The sequence below is a fragment of the Lolium perenne genome, chromosome 2 (genome assembly GCF_019359855.2).
Source record: "Lolium perenne isolate Kyuss_39 chromosome 2, Kyuss_2.0, whole genome shotgun sequence".
NCBI lineage: Eukaryota > Viridiplantae > Streptophyta > Magnoliopsida > Poales > Poaceae > Lolium > Lolium perenne.
Window position 1 is genome coordinate 38,411,838 of NC_067245.2, and position 27,836 is coordinate 38,439,673.

General features: G+C 47.7%; 1 protein-coding gene across 2 annotated transcripts; it reads right to left on the bottom strand.

The window, feature by feature from the left end:
- Positions 1–607: 607 nt before the first annotated feature.
- LOC127331836 (uncharacterized) lies at positions 608–27,509 on the bottom strand. Of its 2 annotated transcripts, none has more exons than XM_051358044.2 (3): positions 27,068–27,509; positions 1,439–3,656; positions 608–1,268 (listed from the first exon to the last, which is right to left on the bottom strand). In XM_051358044.2, exons 1-3 carry the CDS (start codon positions 27,433–27,435, stop codon positions 849–851), a joined length of 3,006 nt encoding a protein of 1,001 aa, XP_051214004.1. In that variant the 5' UTR covers positions 27,436–27,509; the 3' UTR covers positions 608–848. The 2 variants fall into 2 exon arrangements, with proteins under 2 accessions (XP_051214004.1, XP_051214006.1); XM_051358046.2 differs by lacking the exon at positions 27,068–27,509 and adding an exon at positions 4,595–4,678.
- Between the last annotated feature and the right edge of the window lie 327 nt (positions 27,510–27,836).

A 27,836-nucleotide genomic window follows, 5' to 3' on the forward strand; every position in this document is an offset into this window, starting at 1 on the left:
TGTTGTTTGGTAAACTCGATCATTTAATAAGGTTTTTATCCACTGCCAAAGTCGACGCTTCTTAGTTAAGATTAACACGAGCAAATTGGCATCCCAAAGTTATGGAGTTTGTAGGATCTGTACTCACTTGGTTCCTCTTGAACACTCTGTTCCGAAATAATTAAACAACATACGCCTCCAGGCCCTCTGACTACTCAATTCCGGACTAATTAAACACCATACTCCCCCAGTCTTAAACAACACGAATGCTATTGAGCTTTTGTGTTGGGCTTCAGATGCAGCACTAGAATCATATTTTGTACGGTATTTTATATTGAATCACAATGCAGGATCATAGGTAGAGTACCCTCCCATATCTTATAAAATATCAGTGGTCTTATAGCCATTTTCTCTTCTTGTTTTTACCAACGCATGTAATGTTGACATCAAGTTGAGTATCCAATGGGGGCAAGAAACAGGTGGAGTAATAATCACCTGAATCGTCCACAGTCATTGATTCACAAACATTTGAAGACAAACAAATATGCATTTTAACCTACTACTCGTAGAAAATCTAATAAATGAATTGCAGATAATGTGATATTATTATGCTGAACTACAATATCCGTTATTCTCACTGCAAAAGAGTAATTTTGTTCTTTCAAAATACAGCAAGTACTTAGACTATTATTAATTTCAGAATCATACAAAGTCAAAAACCTGCATTCTTTGATATCAACTCTAAATTTTGTGGCGCCCTTATTCTATTGCAATGAACAACTCAATGCAATTGTGGAGGGATGATGTCCCACAAATAGCTTATCATATGGGGAAATTGGAGTCTTCTACCACGTGATGAAATCCAGTTGTTAGTCACAACCCATAAGTTCTTTAGCTCTGTCCAGAAGAGTGGAGAGAGGTGTGCTACACTCCATAAACCCCGTGTCGCCCAAGAAAAGCCTGTAGTTTTCAGCCTTTGACAGTGTATGCTCTACCGTTGATAGGGCTTCTGTCATCCTGCATTCTTTGAAACGGTATGCAAACCGAGAATTGAACTCTATCATGTATATTATTTGCTCAAGTATCACCCTTCTGATCCCAGGACAGTGAGCACTAGGTTTTGTATTTGCATTCAGTGTGTCGACAAGCCTCTGCGCAAATCTTCTCTCAATCTGACCATCTTCTAGTTCTCGGGTAAAGTCCCCAGGGATGACTTTACATATCTGTGAACTAAGGCCAATGAGGATCTCTAGTTCTGCCCCTTCCGCATTCATTATTCTTTCCAACACCTATAGTGGAATGCATATGGTCAGTAAAAATATAATATACAGCTATACTTCAGTGGTAAAAAGTGCAGGACAAATTTTCACAATATATTGAGCACAAGAACATATGCAGATGGAAAATTCCATTATTCACATCTAATAGTGCATCTGTTGCTTGAATTAGCAGGGCTCACCTCTCGCAGGGTATGAGATAGCTCCTTCAAGTCTGAATCCTTGAGCTTGGGACGAGCGTGCAGACACAGATTGCGCATCAGGCTTGCCGCCACATATATGTACCTGTCATCATTGGTCAGGATCATAGTCTTGAGTTTCTGAATGAACTCTGGTTCCCTCAATATGACCAAGCAGTTCTGGACACTCTCTGTTGTCAGCATTGCCAGTGCTTGCCCGGCAACTTTCCGTACCAAGCGATCAGCATTGGTACTTGGGCTTCCTTCTGCATTTAGAAATACATGCATCAGCATGGTAATGATCAGTTGGATTTGACCAATCTCCTGCCTTGTGTTCCCATCAACCGCAATGTTCCTGAGTATTTCTGCCACAATCTTTATTGATTCCTGGCTGCTCCTATTGTTTCCCAAGACCTCTGCGAGGTTTGTCAACAGGAAAGGATGGTTTGATATGTTGTGCCGCAGTGTTATGCCGATTTCGCCACCAATGCTTGTGAGCCTTTGTAGCACCTTCAGTGAAGACTTCAACAAAATCTTTTCTTGTGCCTTGGTATTCACATTGTCCGTGCCCCTTGTGTAGCTTGTGAATCCTATGATCTTAGGGACGAGGTCAGCTGCATTGCTGATTTGTACACAATTTTCCTGATCACAACCAGCAAGACTTTCAATAATTGACATGGCCAGTGCTGGGAGAAGATCATGGTCTGTCGACATCTGCTCCTCGGGAATTGAACAAAATTCTGAAATCCGCTGCCAGCACCTGAGTACACAATTCTGTTTGTTGATGCAAGCTTGCTTGGTCGATCGGTTTTGTGTTTCCAGCAGGTTATCGGTGTCTTGAAGTGGGTCTTGTCTTTGCCCTCGGTTACCATTTACATCCCTTACTGCATCGTGTTCTTTCTCTTGGCTATCTTCTATATTCAGAAATGGATCTCGTATTTCTTCCTGTTCATCATCTGTAATCAGAAGCGGGTTTCCTCTTTTTGGTCTGCTATCAGCATCAAGGAGTGCAGATAGAAGCTGCATTGTGCCGGGGAAAGTGACAGCACGGATGTTCTTTGCAAGTTCAGTGGTAACCTTTGCGGCATATAATCTGATTGCTCTATCCTTTGGACTTGTCCAATCCAACATTCTAATTATTCTGGCCATCGTCATGTTAGAAATTGTGAGTTCTGAAAAGAGTTGTGCCTTGGTTGGCCCCCTTTGGAGAAAGCAGTGCATCGTCCGGATCCCGTTGAGCTGTTTCTTTGGCGAGTCTGAGTTTAGAGAATCAATGGCAAAGGTGCTGAGGCTGATCTTCTTTGGAGCAAGCACACCCTCTTGCATGCATTTTTCCAAGGCATATGCATAGTATAGGTTGACAGATTCCACTCCCCACTGACCTCTAAACGCACCACTATGGACGAGGGATCTCCGAGGGATGAATGAAAAGAACTCAAGCATGCAAGCCACAACATAGAGCATTCCTTGTCCAAGCACCATCCCATAGAAGATTCTCAGAGATGCCTTGAGGTTTTTTTCTTTAGGCCCGTACTTGTGCCGAAGGCTCAACAATGCCAGTACGATACGCAACACTGCTGCTGGGATCTGGAAGTTGCCTAATGACACCACCGCAAAGGCGCACAGTTGTATTATTAAGACCACAGGAAGGTTCACGGATGGATCTAGGTGCAGCATGAACACCTGCATTCCTAGCGCTGAAACCATGCACAAGTTGGTAATAACTCGACGCCAAAATACTTGTCTGCTGCCCAGAGCTCTACGCACAAGTGTGATGATTCTTGGGAACCGTAACCTGCTTATTGTTACCAACAGCATTGGCACAAGTAGTACAGTGAACACTATCCATCTGGGCAACGGGCCTAGTTTTTTATCTTCGATTTGATATTGATTATAACCAGCAGCATATATGTATCGAGTAACTCTATCTGTTAGAGGGGGAGCCATCAGTAGGATTGCAACCAAGGGGCTCCATACCGATATGGCATGGCGCAGTGGGTTGCATATGTGCAGTTTGAGCCCAGACAGGAACCTGCCAATTGCAAGTATTACTGCCATCAAAAGAATCCCCATAGTAGACAGAGAATCTTTATTTAGGAGGATCACCAAAACATCGAAAAAGCATAGGATTGCAATCAGTCCATTCCAGCCAACAGGTCGAAAAGCTCCTCTGGTGTTAAAAAACAGTTGGTAATCCAGTCTATTGTTGCGGGTGAACATCCTGAAGTATGTAGATATGGTGTTAAATGATATATTGAAATTGCACAAATCACAAATCCAAGATGGTGAGCATCCAGATCTTAATGCTTAAGAAATATAAAACATGTAACAAGGATAAATATATTCTGACTAATGTAGACCATAGCAGTGCTGTTTTTTTTGTTAATTTGGACCATAGCTAAGCCTTTGTGTCATTGATGCCGGGTTAAATGTTTTTCTAACCAGCTGGTTACTAGTCTTACCGTTGACTCGCGGTAACTGAACCAAAGGAAAAAAATCGACAAAAGTTCCTGGAAATAATGACAAACTTTAGTTGATTTTTGAAAATTATGTCAACTACCATTTGAATGGCAAAGACTTTTTTGAGCAAACGACAATTATTTTTGGGTTGCCCGTGGTTACCGGCCCTAATGGTTCGCTTGGACAAAATTTTGATACCAGTAGCCAAAACTTGTGCAGAAATGAAGCACTAGAGTACTTCGGTTTTCCTAGAGAAACAAGTTTCAAGTCTATGGAAGTTTCCAATAGGTAGCACGATAATTTCAAGTATGGACAGTCAAGCTCTGATGACAATTAACTGTGCATAAAGTAAAAGGTATAATTTGTAGCAGTAACATTATTACAACAAGTAGAAACACTTAGAATAGCCCTCTATTTTGAATAATAAATTTCATTATATATTAAGCCATGTGTTAATTCCATGCCATGGTGAAAGTCTTATATTATGTCATATGCACCCCTTGGCGAGTTCTTAGACATAAATACTCAGCAAGTTCTAAAAAATTTCATGGTGCTACTAACTGTTAATTTAGGCACATGTACAAAAACAGGAGAAAATCATAAAGAACATGTTTTAAACTATCCTTTAGTACTACCTACAAATGCCTAAATGGGGTTCGTACGTATTGGCCTGTGCTAACAGAATCTGCTTTCGCATACCTTGTAGCTTCGAGGAACACTATCGCCGTGGCGTACCAAAAATCATCGTCCAGTCTGAGGTCCTTGGAGTAGCCGCCGAGCAGGACGAAACCTGGAATTTACATGGTTTCTGGCTTGATTTGTTTTTAGTTCAAATCGATTCCTCTAGTCTAAGATTTTGATGCACCGCTGACACTAGCCAACTAGCAGCCCAAAGCTATGGGGTTTTATGATCTGTACTAAGCTGGTTTCTCTTGACCACTCAATTTCCTAGTTCCACCACTAGTTAGTGAGTAAGAATAGGAGTGGTACACGCGTGTTCCTCCTCCTCCTAGCTCGTCTCGACCCGACCCGACCCGACCCGACCCGAGCTCGTGGTGAGTGGATTGAGCCTCGAGCCGAGACTTTTCTTTCTTTTTTGGGAAGCGCTCTGCGCGACTGCTCAAGCTCTTCATCATGGGTCGTCTTCCGTCCAAGTCGGGCGGTCACGGGTCGTCTTCCGTCCAAGTCGGGCGGTGCTGCCTACCGTCGTCAACAACGTTGTCATCCATAACGTTATTGTTGCAACTTCATCTGCTACACCGCCACCTCCACCAAATTGGTACGTGCGACATATCTCGATTAAGGTGTGCACTTTAAGAGGTGGCAGATTAATGCCACGCTCTGGCTTACTCATCTGGACCAAGATCAGAACAAGTTCAAGGAAGACAATACTCTCTTTGTCGGATGCGTACTGAGTATTCTTGTTTATCGTCTATGTGATGTGTATATGCACATAGTAGACGGTAAAGAGCTCTGGGATGCACTGAATGCTAAGTTCGGTGCAACCGATGCGGGCAGTGAACTGTACATCATGGAGAGCTTCCATGACATCAGGATGGTGAACAACCGTTCTGTAGTCGAACAAGCTCATGAGATACAGTGCATTGCGAAAGAGCTTAAACTCCTTAAGTGTGCCTTACCTGACAAGTTTGTGGCTGGATGCATTATTGCTAAGTTGCCCCTTTCATGGAGGAACTTTGCCACAACTCTCAAACACAAGAGACAGGAGATATCAGTTGAAAACCTGATAGCGTCTCTTGATGTTGAGGAGAAAGCTGGGGCTAAGGATACTACTGAGAAAGGAGAGGGTCAGTCTAGCGCCAACATGGTGCAGAAGAAATCCTACAGCAAGAACAAAGGGAATAACAAGCCCTCCTTCAATAAGCCTATGAAGACTATAACCTTCAAGAAGAAGAAGATGATAAACAAAGCAGATCTAAGATGCTTTACCTGTGGAGAGACTGGCCACTTTTCTAAGGACTGTCCAGAGAGGGCAGACCGCAAGAAAAAGGCGAGGCAAGTCAACACGGTGACCGCTAGCAATGCTGATGGGTACGGTAATCTCTTTACTGTTCTTTCGGTATTTCAATCTCCATGTTGGTGGATTGATACGGGTGCTAATGTTCATGTGTGTGCTGACATATCCATGTTCACTTCTTACCAGGTCGCCCGGGATTCTTCCGTCTTGATGGGGAATGGGACACATGCTTCTGTTCGTGGTGTTGGCACGGTAGATCTGAAGTTCACTTTGGGGAAGATCGTGCAGCTGAGGAACGTGCAGCATGTCCCTACTATGAACAAGAATCTCGTTAGCGGCTCCCTTCTATGTAGAGATGGGTTTAAGGTTGTTTTAGAGTCGAATAAAGTAGTTGTTTCCAAGTTTGGACAATTTATTGGTAAAGGCTATGAGTGCGGAGGCTTGTTCCGCTTTTCGCTTTCTGATTTCAGTAATACGTATGTGAACTATATTTGTGGCAATGTTAGTGATGATACCAGTGTTTGGCATTCTCGTTTATGTCACATTAATTTTGGTTTAATGTCTCGGCTATCCAGTTTAAGTTTAATTCCGAATTTCACCATTGCCAAAGGTTATAAGTGCCATAGTTGTGTGCAATCAAAGCAACCTCGGAAGCCTCACAAGGCGGCCGAGGAGAGAAACTTGGCACCTCTAGAACTCATACATTCTGATCTATGCGAGATGAATAGTGTGTTGACAAAAGGTGGAAAGAGATATTTCATGACATTGATTGATGATGCGACTAGATTTTGCTATGTTTATTTGTTGCAAACTAAAGATGAAGCCTTAGACTACTTTAAAATTTATAAGGCCGAAGTTGAAAATCAACTAGAGAGAAAGATCAAGCGTCTTAGGTCGGATCGTGGTGGTGAATATTTTCCTAAAATCTTTGATGAATTCTGTGAGGAACATGGTATAATTCATGAGAGGACGCCTCCCTATTCTCCCTAATCAAACGGTGTTGCCGAGAGAAAAAACCGCACGCTGACTGACTTGGTGAATTCCATGTTAGCCACTGCTGGTTTATCAAAGGCATGGTGGGGGGAGGCTTTGTTGACTTCATGTCATGTCCTGAATAGATTTCCTAACAAGAATAAAGATAAAACCCCTTACGAGGAGTGCTCTGGGAGAAAACCATCACTTTCATATTTGCGCACATGGGGATGTTTCGCGAAAGTCAATATTCCAATTACTAAGAAGCGCAAACTCGGACCAAAGACAGTGGATTGTATCTTTCTAGGTTATGCTCCGCGGAGTGTAGGCTATAGATTTTTAGTAGTTCAATCTGAAGTACCTGATATGCATGTTGATACTATTATGGAATCTCGTGATGCAACATTCTTTGAGAATATGTTTCCTATGAAAGATATGCATAGCATTGCTAGAATTTCTATTGAGATAGTTCCTGAATCTAGTACATCTAATGAGTATTTTGAACAATCACATGAGATTGTTATTGAGAAGGATGACAATGAAGCTCCTAAACGGAGCAAGAGACGGAGGATTGAAAAATCCTTTGGTGATGATTTCATTGTGTACCTTGTGGATGATACTCCCACGTCCATTGCAGAGGCATATGCATCTCCAGATGCAGATGACTGGAAAGAAGCTGTCCATACTGAGATGGACTCGATTCTTTCTAATGGAACTTGGGAGCTATCAGAACGACCTCATGGATGCAAGCATGTGGGCTGCAAATGGGTGTTCAAGAAGAAGCTAAGACCTGATGGTACTATTGAGAAGTACAAGGCGCGGCTTGTAGTGAAAGGCTACACACAGAGAGAAGGCGAAGATTACTTCGACACCTATTCACCTGTCGCTAGACTTACCACCATTCGAGTACTACTATCCATGGCTGCCTCCTATGGTCTTATCGTTCATCAAATGGACGTAAAGACAGCTTTTCTTAATGGAGAGTTGGAAGAGGAAATCTATATGGATCAGCCTGATGGGTTTGTAGTAAAGGGTGAAGAAAGAAAGGTGTGCAAGTGTTATCACCAGATTTTGGCCAAATCAGGAGATGGGCCGTAAGTGAAGATGGGCTTAAAAGGACATACACGTGGAGCGTCTTTGAAGCGGCCTTACATGAAGAGTTTGGGCTTAATTGCCCATGTATCTGTAATATAGTAGATCGCATTTAGTTTAGATTAAAAGATAGAGTTTGACCCGTGCACGGTTAGATGCACGCCCGAATTAGAAAGTCCCTTGGACTATAAATATGTATCTAGGGTTATCAGAAAAGGAGGACAATCACGTTCACAACAAACACAAATCAGGCGCATCGCCACCCCTTCTTTCGAGGGTTTCTCCCGGGTAAGCACCATGCTGCCTAGATCGCATCTTGCGATCTAGGCAGCACAACGTTTATTCGTTTACCTTGTGTTGCTCGTACTGAAGCATTGTTGATGGCGAGTAGCACTATTTATCATAGATGTTCTGGGGCTTGCATAGATGCTTTTCTTACGCATATCTGCTGAGCTATGCCGTCCCTCAATATCTAGCTGCCCTTACACCTATCCAGGTGTAAGGGCAGCGTCTTGCTTGTTCATCGTTTAGTAGATCCGATCCGTTACGGTTGCTCCTTGATTCTTCAAGGATTGGTTTAATATCCGTATGGTTAGGCCTTGCAAACGGGTTGAACGATCCGGTAGCGCGTTAGGTATGGTTTGTTAGCCCTAAGAGGGATGTTCCGGGAATTAACTTAATGTTGGTTTTTAGGCCTCTTCTAGGGTTAGTTTTCCATTATCTTTCGTGTTTATTAGGCTCAACTACGCGTAGGATGTTCCGATCATACGGTGAAAACCCTAAACTGTCGTAGATTGGTTTAGCTTTATACTGATCAAGCAGGAGCCCCATGTTATCGTCAACCCGACGTGGACCATGGGGCGATCGGCTTTGTGAGCCGATCCGCGGGGCAACCTGAGAGCCGATCCGCAGGGCAACCTGAGAGCCGATCGGGCTCGCATTTAATGTTTACGTGTCTACCATGCAGGAAACTAATCGAAGCGATCCAACACCTTCCTGGCCAGGTATAGGTCAGGTGGCAAGCCCTTGCAACCGCTAGGTCGTGTGCCGGAGCATTTGCGGGACGACGTCGAGGGACCAGGGCTCACTGCCGCCTTGGAAGCCTCCCGGCTCTTCGTGTTGCTTAACCACTGCTCGCCGGTGGGTTTTGACAGGCAACACATTCTGGCACGCCCGGTGGGACCATCTTCTGCAACAACCACGTCAACATCCGAGATGGCGGAAGAACCGGTCAAGTATGAAGATCTGCCTCCTGAGCATAAGAAGAAATACGATGATCTCAAGGCCATCTTGGAAGCCGATCTCATCGGCACTTTTGAGAAAACCCGTTCGCACGGGATCAAGTTCAAAGGGTTCCAACCCGAAGGTGCGCTGGAGGGACTAGATCTATCTCTCCCTTCGGATGAACGTACCAGAGCCCTGCGACAGGAGATTAACTATGCCGTTGCTCATTCGCTACATCGGCATTCTGAGAGCCTGGTGAACACTCTGGAGCGTGTCGCGCTCAATGTGGTGCAAGAAATCATGAAGCACAAGTACTCTCCGTCAGGACCTGCTCTAGGAACTCACCAAGGGGAGGTACCGCTCTATACAAGGCCACCACTGCAGTACACGATGGCAGCTCCACAGCAACAAGGTTCACCGGCGTACGTCGTCTACAAGGTTGGAGGTGATCCTGGCGACTACCAATTCCTGTATGAGCCGCCCAAGGAAATTCCACATGGATACGTGTGCACATACGTACCGGACTGCAACAACTGGATGACCCGTGTTACTGACGGGAAGGATCGCCACTAGCAGGAGGAGTCGCTGGAGCAGGAAGCAGTTCTGGAGCAGATGCTGAGAAACAGGCATGGCTAGCTAAATATGCCACCAGTACAAGTCATGAACGATCAACTTCTGCAGCTCCTACGGTGGATGAGATCACCGCAATCATGAGAGATCAGTTCGGCATCCTGCCGAAGAAGAGAATGATCGGCTATTCCAAGCCGTATCCCAACGAGTACGACCTGATCCCGCTGCCACCTAAGTATCGGCTCCCTGACTCACCAAATTCAGTGGGTCAGAAGGAACCAGCTCAATTGAGCACGTGAGCCGATACTTGGCACAGTTGGGTATGGTCTCAGCCTCAGACGAGCTACGCGTGAGGTTCTTCTCGCAGTCTCTCACGGGTCCGGCCTTTGGGTGGTACACCTCGTTGCTACCAGACTCGGTTCGGACGTGGAAGCAGCTGGAGGAACAATTCCACGTGCAATACCATTCAGAAGCTACTGAAGCTGGCATTGCCGATCTGACCCAGGTTTGGCAAAAGCGAGGAGAGACGGTGTCTGAATACATTCAGCGCTTCAGGACCGTCAGGAACCGATGTTATTCGGTTCGTCTATCTGAGAAGGAAGCAGTCGAGCTGGCGATAGCAGGCCTGTCAGCGCCGCTCAGAGATGTGACCTTCCAAGCAGAGTACAATTCACTGGCGCATATGGTTCAGAAGTTGACAGCGTATGAACAGCGCCATCTAGAATTGTACCAGGACAAGTACAAGCGCGTCGCCCTGATCGAGACGGACGAAGATGAAGATTCTGCAGGAGATCAGGAGGTCGCTGTAGCTGAGTGGACCCGGGGGGCAAAACCCGTGTCCTGCAAGTGGGTGAAACAACCAGGGCCTGCGAAGGGGTTTGACTTCGATTTGAGCAAAACGGAGCAAATTTTTGATTTGCTGCTGAAGGAAAAACAGCTGAAGTTACCCGAAGGCCACAAAATCCCCACGGTACAAGAGATGAACGGCAGGCCATACTGCAAATGGCATCACACGTTCACCCATGCCACCAACGACTGCAAAGTCTTGCGCGGGCAAATCCAAATGGCGATAGAACAAGGCCGATTACTCTTCGGTCAGTTTGCCATGAGAGTTGACACGCAGCCGTTTCCGGAAGTCAACATGGTCGATCTCAGTCACTGCTTAAGACACGAGCCAGGTTTCTCGTTTGATATCAACATGGCAGGGCTTGCAGATCGCCATGGCGAGGATAAGCCCGAGAGCAGTCGCTCTCGCGGCAAAGATAAAAAGGAGGCCGATCCACGCGACCGGCCCCAGCATGATGACAGACGGTATTTGACTGAGGAAGAGGTGATCAGCGTGCGGTATCAACGACCACTTTCCGCGCACCTCCTTAACAAATATGAACAGCAATACGACCGACGTCGGCGCTACGACGTAGATGATGATAGATATCGTCGGTCTGATGCAGACAACAGGAAATACCGTCGACACGAAGGGTATGAGCGTCACGCTAGAGGGAGGTCAAGAGAGCAAGAGGACATGGACAGGCATTGGAACTGTCCTTTCTTCAAACACTGCTGGGACTCAGGTATGAGCCGATTGCCTACAATCGAGAACTGCCCAGAATGTAAACAGAAGAAGAAGGGAACGAATGAAGTTTCAGTGTTCAAGCGTCTAGGACCTCTCCCACCTCAGAACAAACAAGCTGAGTCCTCCCAAGATGAAGACTTCGAGGAGTCAGAGGAAGAAGATAGATATCACCGACCAAGGTGGTGTCCTGATGGACTCAGCCACTCCCAAAAGCGCAGAGTGCAACGGCTAAGAAACTTGGAAGAAGCCGAGGCGCAGTACCTGTACACGTTGAGGAAAGCACGGCCTGATCTGGCCGTGAAAATTCAGCAGACACTGGAGACAGAGGCTCGCCCACCAAAGAAAGTGTGGCGACCCAAGCAGACAAAAGCCGATGCAGGGACATCGGCTGATACAAACATGGTGTTCGTTCTCCCGTCAGAGTTTTGTGCTCCGAGAGATGAGGAAGTATCAGTGGCACAGTTTGATTGCGGGCCACTGCCAGCTATCTTTGAGAAGCCACGAGAGAGGAGCTATAGGCATCTAAAGGCCCTATACCTGAAGGGTTATATCAATGGGCAGCCTATCAGCAAGATGTTGGTTGACACGGGAGCATCAGTTAACATAATTCCGTACTCCATGTTACGACGTTTGGGACGTTCCAATGAAGATCTGATCAAGACCAACGTCACGCTAAGCGATTTCAACGGCCAACCGTCAGAAGCCAAGCGTGTTCTGAACGTGGACTTAACTGTCGGCCGAAAAACCATCCCTACATCCTTCTTCATCGTCGACAGCAAGAGCACTTATGCTGTTCTGCTAGGAAGGGATTGGATCCATGCTAACTGTTGCATTCCGTCCATAATGCATCAGTGCATCATACAATGGGATGGAGATGAAGTGGAGGTTGTTCATGCAGATGATTCGATCGATATCTCTTTGGCTGCCATGAACATCTGGGAAGCAAATGACCAAGAGCCGCTCTCTGGAATCAATCTGGACGGCTGTGAGCGCATCGAAGCTACAAAAAATGGGGTGAGGCTGGTATTATCCACTGGCCTGACAGAGTAGCAAGATCCAAGTCTATGGACGTACGTGGCAAGGCCGATCCCTGCGATCGGCCCCAAAAAATAAAAAGCAAGGATCCCACCTCAGACATGCCACGTCGCTATAGCAGAGAACCAGGAAGTTGTAAACCCTCGTTAAACATTACAATGGAAAAGGAGGCCGATTCTGGCAATCGGCCACAGTTAGCCTCAACCTGCCTTCTGCATGTGTTCATCATTGATTTAGCAGGCAATAGAAAGTGGAGGTATGGGTTTACAGCAGCTGATGATCTAGAAGAGATTGACATTGGTCCTGGGGATAAGCCTCGACCAACATTTATCAGCAAATAGTTGGATCAACAACTGCAAGGTGAGCCGATTCCAGCAATCGGCTAAAATTATTCCCACCACCCGAGTTCACTGATGTGCTATTTAGCATGGTGAGTGGTGAGACAAGTTTGAATTGACTGAAAAGCCGATATCTTCAATCACTTGAAGGATTCGGCTCGGGGGGCATACACACAGAGAAGGTACAAGGCCATGAAGTATGTACCCAGGGGAAGCCGATTCATGAATCGATCGGCTAATAAAAAAAAATCGAAAATACAAAAATTTTCAGCACAGCCGATGTGTGGACATCGACTTCAGAATTACAGAGTCCAAGCTGCCACTTGATCATGGGGTTGGATTTCTTCAAGGATGTTCATTACCTCCTCGGAGTTTTCAACCAATATCTCAATGAATGAGCAGAACTTTGAGGCATTGGAGCTTGAACTTGGTTCATCACGTGCTATGGAGAGGTCGGCTCGATATTTAAGGTCGAGCGACACGTCAGCAAGCCCGAGAGATCACAGCCCTAACAGACAACAAGGGCAGCACAAGCATGCAGATCGGGGTAAGGATGAGCCCAATAAAGGAACATGCTTCTCCTAGGACCATGGGAACAACCGATGACGACGCAATCGGCTGTGGCGTTTCTGCCTGGGGTTTGGCCAAAGTGGTGACTTGGTCGACGTCACCGTCAGTGTAGAGGGCATCAGAACTTCATCAGTATCCCCACTGGAAGATTCTTGCAAAGATGGTGCCCTGTTTTTGATGAGCTAACATGCTACGGAAACTTAGAGGGGTGTTGGCCTTCAAAATTCCTGGTGGCCACCTGTCTCCCTGCTGTTCTCGCCTTGACTGAGGCTCGGGGGGCACTGGCCTTAAAGATCCGTGACCAGGTTTCATGATCCTGTCTGAGGCAGTCATACCAACTGGGAGGAAGTAGGGACAGATCATGAGTAAAACTGCCAAGTGCTGTCATCTTCGGCAAGGTGGTCTAGCCTGAGGGAGACTATATTTTTAAATTTCCAGGCTCCTGATAAGGAAAGTTTTGAACTATTTTAATACTTCCTTGGGTTCGGTTTGACGCATGGAAAATTGTGCAAGGTTGCCCTGGTGATTTGGAGTGGTTAAGGATTGCCGTTTGAGGATCGGAATTGGGACAAGGATTGCAGCGTTGACCACCTTTGACAATCAGAAAGTGGAAAGAGGTGAAATCGGATGATTGGAATTTGAATTGGAAGAACATCTTAATCTTCATTGATTAAAAAAGGTGATTTCTTACAAAGAGAAGCTGATTACTCAAAGGGAACAGATTACTATTGCTAATCTTATGCTAGTAAGTCCCTACTCTAAGGGCTGTTGCCGTCTTCACCGTCGCTGGGGTAGCTGCCGTCATCGCTGCTGTCGATGATTTCCTCGTCGCTGCTACTGTAACCTTCAGCGGAGGCCTCTTCCTCTTCGTCATCGTCGTCCTCATCTGACCAAGCCCAGCCACGGATGCGCTTGGGCGGCGGTTCGTCGGAGGAGGTGTCGTCCTCCTGTTCTTGCTTCATGTCGGAGGAGACGTCTTCGTCTTCATCGTCCTCTTCTTCTTCTTTGGTAGAGGAGGTGAATTTGCCCCGGAAGGAGGGGTCGTTGCTGTCGCTCTCCGCCTCCAGCTCTCCGTCGATCAAGAACCGAAGGTCATCTTCCCCGTCAGTCAGGGGCATGTCGCCATCTGACCAGACGAGGTCCTCGGGTCGCCCCTCTGGCACGAAGTCGAAGTCGAACTCCTGCTCATCCCAATGCTCGGGGGCGCGCCGATTGTACGCTTCTATCTGATTGACCTCCGGCTCTACTTCACTCGAGGAAGAGGATTGGGAGGAGGAAGAGGAAGACATGGATACAGAGGGAGAGGGTTTTTTGGCTGACGGCTGGTTTGGAGCAAGGGGATGAAGAGGTGAACTGTTCGATGCGGTTAAATAAAAGGAGATATACTGGAGATTCAATGCTCGAACAGTTTCCGAGGATGTGGTGCCAAAACTGTCAAACCGTGCAGAGAAGTTGAGAAGGCAAGGCGTCATGATGAAGAATACTGCGACGGTTCTGCTCTGCCACGACATGACCCCTCGAAGAAAAAACAGAGTGGTTTTGAAATTATCATTACCAAAACCAGGGGGGCATGTGTTATCACCAGATTTTGGCCAAATCAGGAGATGGGCCGTAAGTGAAGATGGGCTTGAAGGATACACGCGTGGAGCATCTTTGAAGCGGCCTTACATGAAGAGTTTGGGCTTAATTGCCCATGTATCTGTAATATAGTAGATCGCATTTAGTTTAGATTAAAAGATAGAGTTTGACCCGTGCACGGTTAGATGCACGCCCGAATTAGAAAGTCCCTTGGACTATAAATATGTATCTAGGGTTATCAGAAAAGGAGGACAATCACGTTCACAACAAACACAAATCAGGCGCATCGCCACCCCTTCTTTCGAGGGTTTCTCCCGGGTAAGCATCATGCTGCCTAGATCGCATCTTGCGATCTAGGCAGCATACGTTTATTCGTTTACCTTGTGCTGCTCGTACTGAAGCGTTGTTGATGGCGAGTAGCACTGTTTATCGTAGATGTTTTGGGGCTTGCATAGATGCTTTTCTTACGCATATCTGCTGAGCTATGCCGTCCTTCAATATCTAGCTGCCCTTACACCTATCCAGGTGTAAGGGCAGCATCTTGCTTGTTCATCGTTTAGTAGATCCGATCCGTTACGGTTGCTTCTTGATTCTTCAAGGATTAGTTTAATATCCGTATGGTTAGGCCTTGCAAACGGGTTGAACGATCCGGTAGCGCGTTAGGTATGGTTTGTTAGCCCTAAGAGGGATGTTCCGGGAATTAACTTAATGTTGGTTTTTAGGCCTCTTCTAGGGTTAGTTTTCCATTATCTTTCGTGTTTATTAGGCTCAACTACGCGTAGGATGTTCCGATCATACGGTGAAAACCCTAAACTGTCGTAGATTGGTTTAGCTTTATACTGATCAAGCAGGAGCCCCATGTTATCGTCAACCCGACGTGGACCATGGGGCGATCGGCTTTGTGAGCCGATCCGCAGGGCAACCTGAGAGCCGATCCGCAGGGCAACCTGAGAGCCGATCGGGCTCGTATTTAATGTTTACGTGTCTGCCATGCAGGAAACTAATCGAAGCGATCCAACACCTTCCTGGCCAGGTATAGGTCAGGTGGCACGCCCTTGCAACCGCTAGGTCGTGTGCCGGAGCATTTGCGGGACGACGTCGAGGGACCAGGGCTCACTGCCGCCTTGGAAGCCTCCCGGCTCTTCGTGTTGCTTAACCACTGCTCGCCGGTGGGTTTTGGCAGGCAACAGCAAGTTGCTAAAATCTTTATATGGCCTAAAACAAGCACCTACGCAATGGCATGAGAAGTTTGACAGAACTTTAACTTCTGTAGGCTTTGTTGTCAATGAGGCTGATAAGTGCGTTTAGTATCGCCATGGTGGGGGCGAAGGTGTTATACTATGTTTGTATGTGGATGATATTCTGATCTTTGGTACAGACATGAAAGTAATACACGAGGTCAAGTCTTTCTTGTCAAAGAGCTTTGATATGAAAGATCTGGGAGAAGTTGATGTGATTCTGAACATCAAGCTGATTAAGAACGAGAGTGGGTAGTCTAACGCAATCCCATTATGTTGAGAAGATCTTGAGCCGGTTGGCTATATTGATAGCAAGCCTTCTCCAACACCTTATGATCTCAGTGTGACATTACGCAAGAACCGGAGAATCGCCATAGATCAATTGAGATATTCTCAGATCATTGGCTCACTCATGTACTTAGTGAGCGCGACTAGACCCGGCATCTCTTTTGCTGTTAGCAAGTTGAGTAAGTTCATGTCAAACCCGGGTACTGATCATTGGCATGCACTTGATAAGGTCATGCGCTACCTATGTGGTACAATGAGTTATGTGATTCACTATTCAGGGCACCCAGCTGTGCTTGAAGGATATAGTGATTCAAATTGGATCTCTGATGTAGCTGATCTCTACGCCACTAGTGGGTATGTATTTACCTTTGGAGGTGGCGCAGTGTCATGAAGATCTTGCAAGAAAACCATATTGACGAGGTCAACTATGGAAGCAGAACTTACTGCTTTAGATACAACCACTGTTGAATCAGAATGGTTGCGTGAGCTCTTGATGGACTTGCCTGTGGTTGAAAAACATGTTCCGGCAATTCTTTTGAATTGTGACAATCAAACTATAATTGTCAAAGTGAACAATTCTAAGGATAACGCGAAGTCATCAAGACATGTCAAGAGACGTTTGAAGTCTGTCAGGAAATTGCGAAACTCCGGAGTAATAACTGTTACATATATTCAAACAGACAAAAACCTGGCAGATCCCTTTACAAAGGTACTATCACGTAATGTGATAGAAAGTGCATCAAGGGAGATGGATTTGAGACCCGTTGATGTTACACCATAGTGGTAACCCAACCTTTGTGATCGGAGATCCCCGTGAATTAGGACTTGGGAAGAACAAACTAGTGGTTTAATTGAGGAGAGTATTATGTAACCCTCTCTATGTGAAGATGCACAACTCTCAATTGCTGTAAGGGAGGTTGGCAACAAGCCTCAATGTGTTTATGTTAGCTATTTTAGCAAAGATGTTGTCCTACAGAGCATTATTGAAATAACACACCTATATGAGTCCGATTGTTAAACATCGCAATCTATGAGATTTGGGTGATCTCTAGTAAACTCATGAAGAGACCACGAAATATGACGCATATGCTTCACCCGCGGGGTAGGCTACTGGCAGCCATGTACTAGTTATGACTTTGTTGCCTGCCAAAACCCACCGGCGAGCAGTGGTTAAGCAACACGAAGAGCCGGGAGGCTTCCAAGGCGGCAGTGGGCCCTGGTCCCTCGACGTCGTCCCGCAAATGTTCCGGCACACGACCTGGCGGCTGCAAGGGCGTGCCACCTGACCTATACCTGGCCAGGAAGGTGTGGATTGCTTCGATTAGTTCCCTGCATGGCAGACACGTAAACATTAAATACGAGCCCTATCGGCTCTCAGGTTGCCCTGCGGATCGGCTCAAAGAGCCGATCGCCCCATGGTTCATGTTAGATTTTCAATGACATGGGGATCCTGCTTGATCACGACAAAGCTAAACCAATCTACGACAGTTTAGGGTTTTCACCGTATGATCGGATCATCCTACGCGTAGTTGAGCCTAATAGACACGAAAGATAATGGAAAACTAACCCTAGAAGAGGCCTAAAAACCAACATTAAGTTAATTCCCGGAACATCCCTCTTAGGACTAACAAACCATACCTAACGCACTACCGGATCGTTCAACCCGTTTGTAAGGCCTAACCATACGGATATTAAACTAATCCTTGAAGAACAAGGAGCAACTATAACAGATCGGATCTACTAAGTAACGAACAAGCAAGATGCTGCCCTTACACCTGGATAGGTGTAAGGGCAGCTAGATGTTGAGGGACGGCATAGCTAAGCATATATACGCAAGAAAAGCATCTATGCAAGCCCCAGAACATCTACGATAAATAGTGCTACTCGGCATCAACAATGCTTCAGTACGAGCAACACAAGGTAAACGAATAAACGTTGTGCTGCCTAGATCGCAAGATGCGATCTAGGCAGCATGATGCTTACCCGGGAGAAACCCTCGAAAGAAGGGGTGGCGATGCGCCTGATTTGTGTTTGTTGTGAACGTGATTGTCCTCCTTTTTCGATAACCCTAGATACATATTTATAGTCCAGGGGACTTTCTAATTTGGACGTGCACCTAACCGTGCACGGGTTAAACTCTATCTTTTATCTAAACTACAATGCGATCTACTATATTACAGATACATGGGCAATCTAGCCCAAACTCCTCGCGCAAGGCCGCTTCAAAGATGCTCCACGTGTATATTGTTCAAGCCCATCTTCACTTACGGCCCATCTCCTGATTTGGCCAAAATCTGGTGATAACACATGCCCCCCTGGTTTTGGTAATGATAATTTCAAAACCACTCTGTTTTTACCTTCGAGGGGTCATTTCGTGGCAGAGCAGAACCGTCGCAGTATTCTTCATCATGACGCCTTGCCTTCTCAACTTCTCTGCACGATTTGACAGTTTTGGCACCACATCCTCGAAAACTGTTCGAACATTAAATCTCCATCTCTTTTATTTAACTGCATCGAACAGTTCTCCTCTTCATCCCCTTCGCATTAGCACTCCAAAAGCCCTCCTCTGCCACCATGTCCTCCTCTTCTTCCTCCTCATCGGGTCTTTCCACCCAGTCCTCCCCCTTCCGAGAGTCGACGCCGGAGTGGGATCCGCAGGAGGCCCACGCAGCCAACATCCGTCGCGTCATAGCCGACGGGGACGAGTCGAGCCACGACTTCTCCGTCTGGTCCGAGGATGACCAGTCCTTGACGGACGGGGAGAGCGGCCTCCGCTTCCTCGCCGGAGAATCGGAGGAGGAGAGCGAGGACGATCGCCTCTCCTGGGGTGACTTCACCTCGTCCGAGGAGTTGAAGGATGAAGAAGAGGAGGAAGACGACGCCTCCTCCGACGAGCCGCCGGCCAAGCGCTTCTGCCCCTGGCCGGGCAACCTCAGCGACTTCGACAGCGACGACGACGCTGACGAGGAAGACGAGGACAATGAAGGTCCTGCCGGCGGCCACTACAGCAGCGACGACGAGCCGGCCGGGAGCAGCGCCGACAGCGGCGACGACGACGACGAGGGCAGCAACGGCCCGTAGATAGGATCTTTAGCATAGGGCTAGTAGTAGTAGATGGGGCAATGTATCCCCTAGTAATTCCTTTTGAGAGCAATTAGCTCTTCGTGTAAGAAATCTTGCTACCAATGAAGAATTTCCCCTGACTTGATTTTGCCGATCCCTTTCATGTCAATTTAGCCGATGTCCCCTCGAACTGATTTTGCCGATTGTTAGCCTGATCAACGCTCAATGAGCCGATGGCAACGCATCGGTCTCTTATGATAAATTTCAAGATAGATCAGTCCAGATCCCCAAATTCCAGTCGAACAGGACCCAATCGCAATCGTGCAAACCTTAGATCTTGGAAATCCAAACCTCCTGAGCTTAATGTTAGCTTTAACGGCCAAAATTCCGGAATCAATGCCTTCAGGAGAACTCCAGGACCATTGCTGAACACCTGGATGCTGAAGCTAGAACTTCTGCATAACAGATACCATTCGCCCACAACTTTCCTTGTGATGCTCTATTTCTTTGCAGCAACAAGCTGGTCCAGAGCCTTTCAATGATAATGGCTCCCTCTTCAAACTCCTCCCATCAACTCCGGTGGTTTCCTTCTGCAACAATTCATCATCTCTCAAACAAGTTGTGATGCAGAGCCAGCCGATTCCAACAAAATCAGGTCCCTAGAACAAGAAACCTTAAGGGCAAGCTGCCCCCGAGCCTCAGCCAAGGCGAGGATAGAAGTGGACCAGCCAAATGGGCCACCCTTGGCTTCCAAGTTGTAGTGTAGAATCAGCCGATTCCAACAAAATCGGCTCCTTGAAGCAAAAGATCGAAACGTGGCAGGGAAGCTTACGCCCAAAGAGCCAATGCACTAGAAGAGCTTGGAAGGATCAGCAGCTCCCTTGGACTAAGAAGCCTCAAATGTAATGGCCCTTCAGTTCCTCCTAGCTCCATTCTCGCGTCTTGCTGCTCAGATCGGCCCATCATCTCTAGCAGACTGATGCGTCTTTAGTGGGGGTGCTGATGAAGTTCCGACGCTCTCCACAGCCGATCGTTCGTCACCGGCTATTCTCACGGTCCTAGCAGAGATAAGCTTCCTCCATCGAGGCGTTCTTCCAGTAGAACCTCTCCATCAGCAACTGCTCCATTGATGCTTGTACCTCTCGAGTCGATGGCCGTGCATCGGCTGTGCTTAAAAAATTTGCATTTTCGATTTTTTATTAGCCGATCGATTCATGAATCGGCTTCCCCTGGGTACATACTTCGTGGCTTTGTACCTTCTCCATGTGTATGCCCCCCGAGCCGAATCCTTCAAGTGATTGAAGATATCGGCTTTACAGCCAATTCAAGCTTTTCTCGCCACTCACCATGCGAAATAGCACATCAGTAAACACGGGTGGTGCGAATAATTTTAGCCGATTGCTGGAATCGGCTCCCCTTGCAGTTGGTGATCCAACTTATTTGCTGATAAATGTTGGCCATGGCTTATCCCCAGGACCAATGTCGATCTCTTCTAGTCCATCAGCTGCTGTAAACCCATATCTCAGCTTTCCATTGCCTGTCAAATCAATGATGAAGACAGGCAGAAGGTAGGTTGAGGCTAATTGTGGCCGATTGCTAGAATCGGCCTCCTTTTCCATTGCAATGTTTAACGAGGGTTTACAACTTCTTGGTTCCCTGCTACGACAACGTGGCATGTTTGAAGTGAGATCCTTGTTTCTTATTTTTTGGGGCCGATCGCAGGGATCGGCCTTGCCACGTACGTCCATAGACTTGGATCTTGCTACTCTGTCAGGCCAGTGGATAAGACTAGCCTCACCCCGTTTTTTGTAGCTTCGATGCGCTCACAGTCGTCCAGATTGATTCCAGAGAGCGGCTCTTGGTCATTTGCTTCCCAGATGTTCATGGCAGCCAAAGAGATATCGACTGAATCATCTGCATGAACAACCTCCACTTCATCTCCATCCCATTGTATGATGCACTGATGCATTGTGGATGGAATGCAGCAGTTAGCATGGATCCAATCCCTTCCTAGCAGAACAGCATAAGTGCTCTTGCTGTCGACGATGAAGAAGGATGTGGGGATGGTCTTTCGGCCGACAGTTAAGTCCACGTTCAGAACACCCTTGGCTTCTGACGGTTGGCCGTTGAAATCGCTTAGCGTGACGTTGGTCTTGATCAGATCTTCAGTAGAACGTCCCAAACGTCGTAACATGGAGTACGGCATTATGTTGACTGCTGCTCCCGTGTCAACTAGCATCTTGCTGATAGGCTGCCCGTTGATATAACCCTTCAGGTATAGGGCCTTCAGATGCCTATAGCTCCTTTCTCGTGGCTTCTCAAAGATAACTGGCCGTGGCCCGCAATCAAACTGTGCCACTGATACTTCCTCGTCTTTTGGAGCACAAAACTCTGACGGGAAAACGAACACCATGTTTGTATCAGCCGATGTCCCTGCATCGGCTTTCGTCTGCTTGGGTCGCCACACTTTCTTCGGTGGGCGAGCTTCTGTTTCCAGTGTTTGCTGAATTTTCACAGCCAGATCAGGCCGTGCTTTCCTCAACGTGTACAGGTACTGCGCCTCGGCTTCCTCCAAGTTTCTGAGCCGTTGCACTCTGCGCTTTTGGGAGTGGCTGAGTCCATCAGGACACCACCTTGGTCGGTGATATCTATCTTCTTCTTCTGACTCCTCAAAGTCTTCATCTTGGGATGACTCAGCTCGTTTGTTCTGAGGTGGGAGAGGTCCTAGACGTTTGAACACTGAAACTTCATTTGTTCCCTTTCTCTTCTGCTTACATTCTGGGCAGTTCTCGATTGTAGGCAATCGGCTCATTCCTGAGTCCCAGCAGTGTTTGAAGAAAGGACAATTCCAATGTCTGTCCACGTCCTCTTGCTCCCTTGACCTCCCTCTGGCGTGACGCTCATACCCTTCGTATCGACGGTATTTCCTATTGTCTGCATCAGACCGACGATATCTATCATCATCTACGTCGTAGCGTCGACGTCGGTCGTACTGTTGTTCATATTTGTTAAGGAGGTGTGCGGAAAGTGGTCGTTGATGCCGCACGCTTATCACCTCTTCTTCAGTCAAATACCGTCTGTCATCATGCTGGGGCCGGTCGCGTGGATCGGCCTCCTTCTTATCCTTGCCACGAGAGCGACTACTCTCTGGCTTATCATCGCCATGGCGATCTGCAAGCCCTGCCATATTAATATCAAACGAGAAACCTGGCTCGCGTCCTAGGCACTGACTGAGATCGACCATGTTGACTTCCGGAAACGGCTGCGTGTCAATCCTCATGGCAAACTGACCGAAGAGTAAACTGACCGAAGAGTAGTCGTTGGTGGTATGGGTGAACGTGTGATGCCATTTGCAGTATGGCTTGCCGTTCATCTCTTGGGGCGTGGGGATTTTGTGGCCTTCAGGTAACTTCAGCTGTTTCTCCTTCAGCAGCAAATCGAAATTTTTTTCCGTTTTGCTCAAATCGAAGTCAAACCCCCTCACAGGCCCTGGTTGCTTCACCCACTTGCAGGACACGGGTTTTGCCCCCCGAGTCCACTCAGCTACAGCGACCTCCTGATCTCCAGCAGAATCTTCATCTTCGCATGTCTCGATCAGGGCGACGCGCTTGTACTTGTCCTGGTACAATTCTGGATGGCGCTGTTCATATGCTGTCAACTTCTGAACCATGTGCGCCAGTGAATTGTACTCTGCTTGGAAGGTCACATCTTTGAGCGGCGCCGATAATCCTGCTACCGCCAGCTCGACTGCTTCCTTCTCAGATAGGCGAACCGAATAACATCGGTTCCTGACGGTCCTGAACCTCTGGATGTACTCAGATACCGTCTCTCCTCGTCTCTGCCAAACTTGGGTCAGATCGGCAAGGCTAGCTTCCGTAGTTTCTGAATGGTATTGTACATGGAATTGCTCTTCCAGCTGCTTCCACGTCCGAACCGAGTCTGGTAGCAACGAGGTGTACCACCCAAAGGCTGGACCCGTGAGAGACTGCGAGAAGAACCTCACCCGTAGCTCGTCTGAAGCTGAGACCATGCCCAACTGTGCCAAGTATCGGCTCACGTGCTCGATCGAGCTGGTTCCTTCTGATCCACTAAATTTTGTGAAGTCAGGGAGCCGATACTTAGGTGGCAGCGGGATCAGGTCGTAGTCGTTGGGATACGGCTTGGAATAGCCGATCATCCTCTTCTTCGGCAGGATGCCGAACTTGTCTCTCATGATGGCGGTGATCTCATCCACCGTAGGAGCTGCAGAAGCTGATCGTTCATGACTTGTACTGGTGGCATATTTAGTTAGCCACGCCTGTTTCTCAGCATCTGCTCCAAAACTGCTTCCTGCTCCAGCGACTCCTCCTGCCGTGGCAGTCCTTCCTGCTGTGACCTGGGTCATCCAGTCGTTGCAGTCCGGCACGTATGTGCACACGTATCCATGTGGAATTTCCTTGGGCGGCTCATACAGGAATTGGTAGTCGCCTGGATCACCTCCAACCTTGTAGACGACGTACGCCGGTGAACCTTGTTGCTGTGGAGCTGCAAACGTGTGTTGCAGTGGCGGCCTTGTGTAGAGCGGTACCTCCCCTTGGTGAGTTCCTAGAGCAGGACCTGACGGAGAGTACTTGTGCTTCGTGACTTCTTGCACCACATTGAGCGCGACACGCTCCAGAGTATTCACCAGGCTCTCAGCATGCCGATGAAGAGAGTGAGCAACGGCATAGTTGACCTCTTGTCGCAGGGCTCTGGTACGTTCGTCCGACGGGAGAGATAGATCTAGTCCATCTAGCACGCCTTCGGGTTGGAACCCCTTGAACTTGATCCCGTGCGAACGGGTTTTCTCAAAAGCGCCGATGAGATCGGCTTCCAGGATGGCCTTAAGCTCATCATATCTCTTCTTATGCTCAGGAGGCAGATCTTCATACTTGACTGGTTCCGCCGTCTGAGACGCAGATGACGACATGGTTGCTGCGGAAGATTGTCCCGATGTCCCACCGGGCGTGCCAGAATGTGTTGCCTGCCAAAACCCACCGGCGAGCAGTGGTTAAGCAACACGAAGAGCCGGGAGGCTTCCAAGGCGGCAGTGGGCCCTGGTCCCTCGACGTCGTCCCGCAAATGTTCCGGCACACGACCTGGCGTCTGCAAGGGCGTGCCACCTGACCTATACCTGGCTAGGAAGGTGTGGATTGCTTTGATTAGTTCCCTGCATGGCAGACACGTAAACATTAAATACGAGCCCTATCGGCTCTCAGGTTGCCCTGCGGATCGGCTCAAAGAGCCGATCGCCCCATGGTTCATGTTAGATTTTCAATGACATGGGGATCCTGCTTGATCACGACAAAGCTAAACCAATCTACGACAGTTTAGGGTTTTCACCGTATGATCGGATCATCCTACGCGTAGTTGAGCCTAATAGACACGAAAGATAATGGAAAACTAACCCTAGAAGAGGCCTAAAAACCAACATTAAGTTAATTCCCGGAACATCCCTCTTAGGACTAACAAACCATACCTAACGCACTACCGGATCGTTCAACCCGTTTGTAAGGCCTAACCATACGGATATTAAACTAATCCTTGAAGAACAAGGAGCAACTATAACAGATCGGATCTACTAAGTAACGAACAAGCAAGATGCTGCCCTTACACCTGGATAGGTGTAAGGGCAGCTAGATGTTGAGGGACGGCATAGCTAAGCAGATATACGCAAGAAAAGCATCTATGCAAGCCCCAGAACATCTATGATAAATAGTGCTACTCGCCATCAACAATGCTTCAGTACGAGCAACACAAGGTAAACGAATAAACGTTGTGCTGCCTAGATCGCAAGATGCGATCTAGGCAGCATGATGCTTACCCGGGAGAAACCCTCGAAAGAAGGGGTGGCGATGCGCCTGATTTGTGTTTGTTGTGAACGTGATTGTCCTCCTTTTCCGATAATCCTAGATACATATTTATAGTCCAGGGGACTTTCTAATTTGGACGTGCACCTAACCGTGCACGGGTTAAACTCTATCTTTTATCTAAACTACAATGCGATCTACTATATTACAGATACATGGGCAATCTAGCCCAAACTCCTCGCGCAAGGCCGCTTCAAAGATGCTCCACGTGTATATTCTTCAAGCCCATCTTCACTTACGGCCCATCTCCTGATTTGGCCAAAATCCGGTGATAACAGACTTTGAGTGAAACCCTGTTCACACAAAACTTGCAATTCAAGGCTTAGTCCATGTTCAAGTGTGAATGGATTTAGCTTAAGGTTCTAGGCGGAAGTTCAACTTAACAGTCTCCGCTGAAACACTGGTATATAAACAAGCAGCGAGTATTGGTAAATCTCTAAATGGGGATTTGAGATCTGGTGGGGGATTGTTGAAATATTGGGCCCACTTTTAGTGGCCCATACTAGATTTCAGATTTTTCCTATAAATCTCAAAGCCCACTTAGTGGCAGCCTTGTGAGTTTGAGCCCAAGTTGGTGGCAGCTCACTAGGGAGTGGCAATAGGTGGGAAGTTTAGTCCCACATGGAAAGTTGGGAGGAAGTTAGACCATCTTATAAGGTGGGTTGTTCCACCACTAGTAAGTGAGTAAGAATAGGAGTGGTACACGCGTGCTCCTCCTCCTCGCTCGCTCGCTCGCTCGTCTCGACTCGACTCGACTCGACTCGACTCGACACGTCACGTCACGTCACTACGCGCGCCGCGCTCGTGGTGAGTGGATTGAGCCTCGAGCCGAGACTTTCCTTTCTTTTTGCAGTTCAGGAAAACGAACAGAGTCCTAGACGGACGCGTCGCAGTTAGTCGGTTCGGGTCGCTCCCGGATCGTGGGCTATCTGTAACCGACTCGAAACGTTCGTGCGACGTGGGCGTGGCCCACGTTGCCTAGGGTTTCCCGAGCCTATATAATCTCTTGCCCGGCTACCGCAGAAACACGGAATACACACGAGTTAGGGTTTCCACCTCTCTCTGCTTGCGCCGCCATCGTAGCCTACTCCATCCCGCCCGTCGGCGTGCACCGGCGAACGGGAGAGCAGGTCTCCGGAACCACTCGCCTTTGCGATCATGTATGAGAGAGGGCGAATTAGGTTTTTGGGAAGCGCTCTGCGCGACTGCTCAAGCTCTTCATCACGGGTCGTCTTCCGTCCAAGTCGGGCGGTGCTGCCTACCGTCGTCTTCAACGCCGTCTACTTCGACCCGTCGTCCCCGTCGTCAACAACGTTGTCATCCATAACGTTACTGCTGCGACTTCATCTGCTACACCGTCACCGCCACCTCCACCAGATCGGTACGTGCGACATATCTCGATCTGTTTAGCGATGGATGTTGTACCGTTTGCACTGCTACTGTTCATGTTGATTAATACATCTAGTATATTTGAGTTTTACATGTTAGTAGTTGCTGTCGTCATATTTAATATACTAGAATTAATCATGAAAATTGTGCCTAATTATCCAACAACTTGAGCCTATTCAGATCGCCCACGATAAATCTGAATAGGCTTAAGTTTCAGCCTGACTTGGATCGCCGCCGTAGTCGCCCACACAGGCGTCCGCCAGCCTAATTTAGGTACTACTAAAAAAAATTAACACTACAGTACGCAAATACTATACAAACTCGGTAGGATCGAGGTCGGTATAAACCTGTGCTCACATGATATGCTTCGACGTACCTTGTTGCTTCGAGGAATACTATCACCGTGGAAAACCAAAAGTCATTCTCCAGGCTGAGGTCCTTGGAGTAGCCGCCGAGCAGGACGACGGTTGCCCAAGTGAAGGCCAGCGTGCCAAAGGCGTTGCCGAGCTTCTCGATGAGCGCGACAAAGCGGACAAAGCGATTCAGCGGCATCTCCGGCGCTGCGGTCGCCTTCCTTGCCGGTCCGCCGCCGTTAGCCTGTACCCAAACGCGGTGTTCTCCGCCGCCGCTGGGGATACTGTTGGCCATTGCTTGGATGAGCTTGAGCACACGTCGTGACCGGCTCGGGAGCCTCAGCCTTTTCAGTGCGACGACTGACCTCTGTGACAGGATACCGTTGGCCATTGCTTGGATGAGCTTGAGCACACGTCTCGGGCCGGCTCGGGAGCCCCAGCCTTCTCAGTGCGACGACTGACTTTGTGACAGTGAAACTCGTTACGGATGCCTGTCAGTGCTGTCACGGTAGGTGAGTCGATTAATTAACCCTACATGAGTACTACCAGTCCTGAACCTTTATCAACAAAGATGCACCAGGATATCGAATCGGCTTCGCTAGAAATAAGTCCACTGATTTTTATTATATCTAAGTCAACTTTTTAGAGCAATTCCAGCAGCCGCGTCAGAATTCAGCACACTATATTGGATTTGCAGCGCGCTATATACCGATGTAACAAGCGGCGCCGGTGAGAGATTCACCAAATACGCTAAAATGTAGGGCACGGCAACCGGGAGAAAGCATAGGTTTA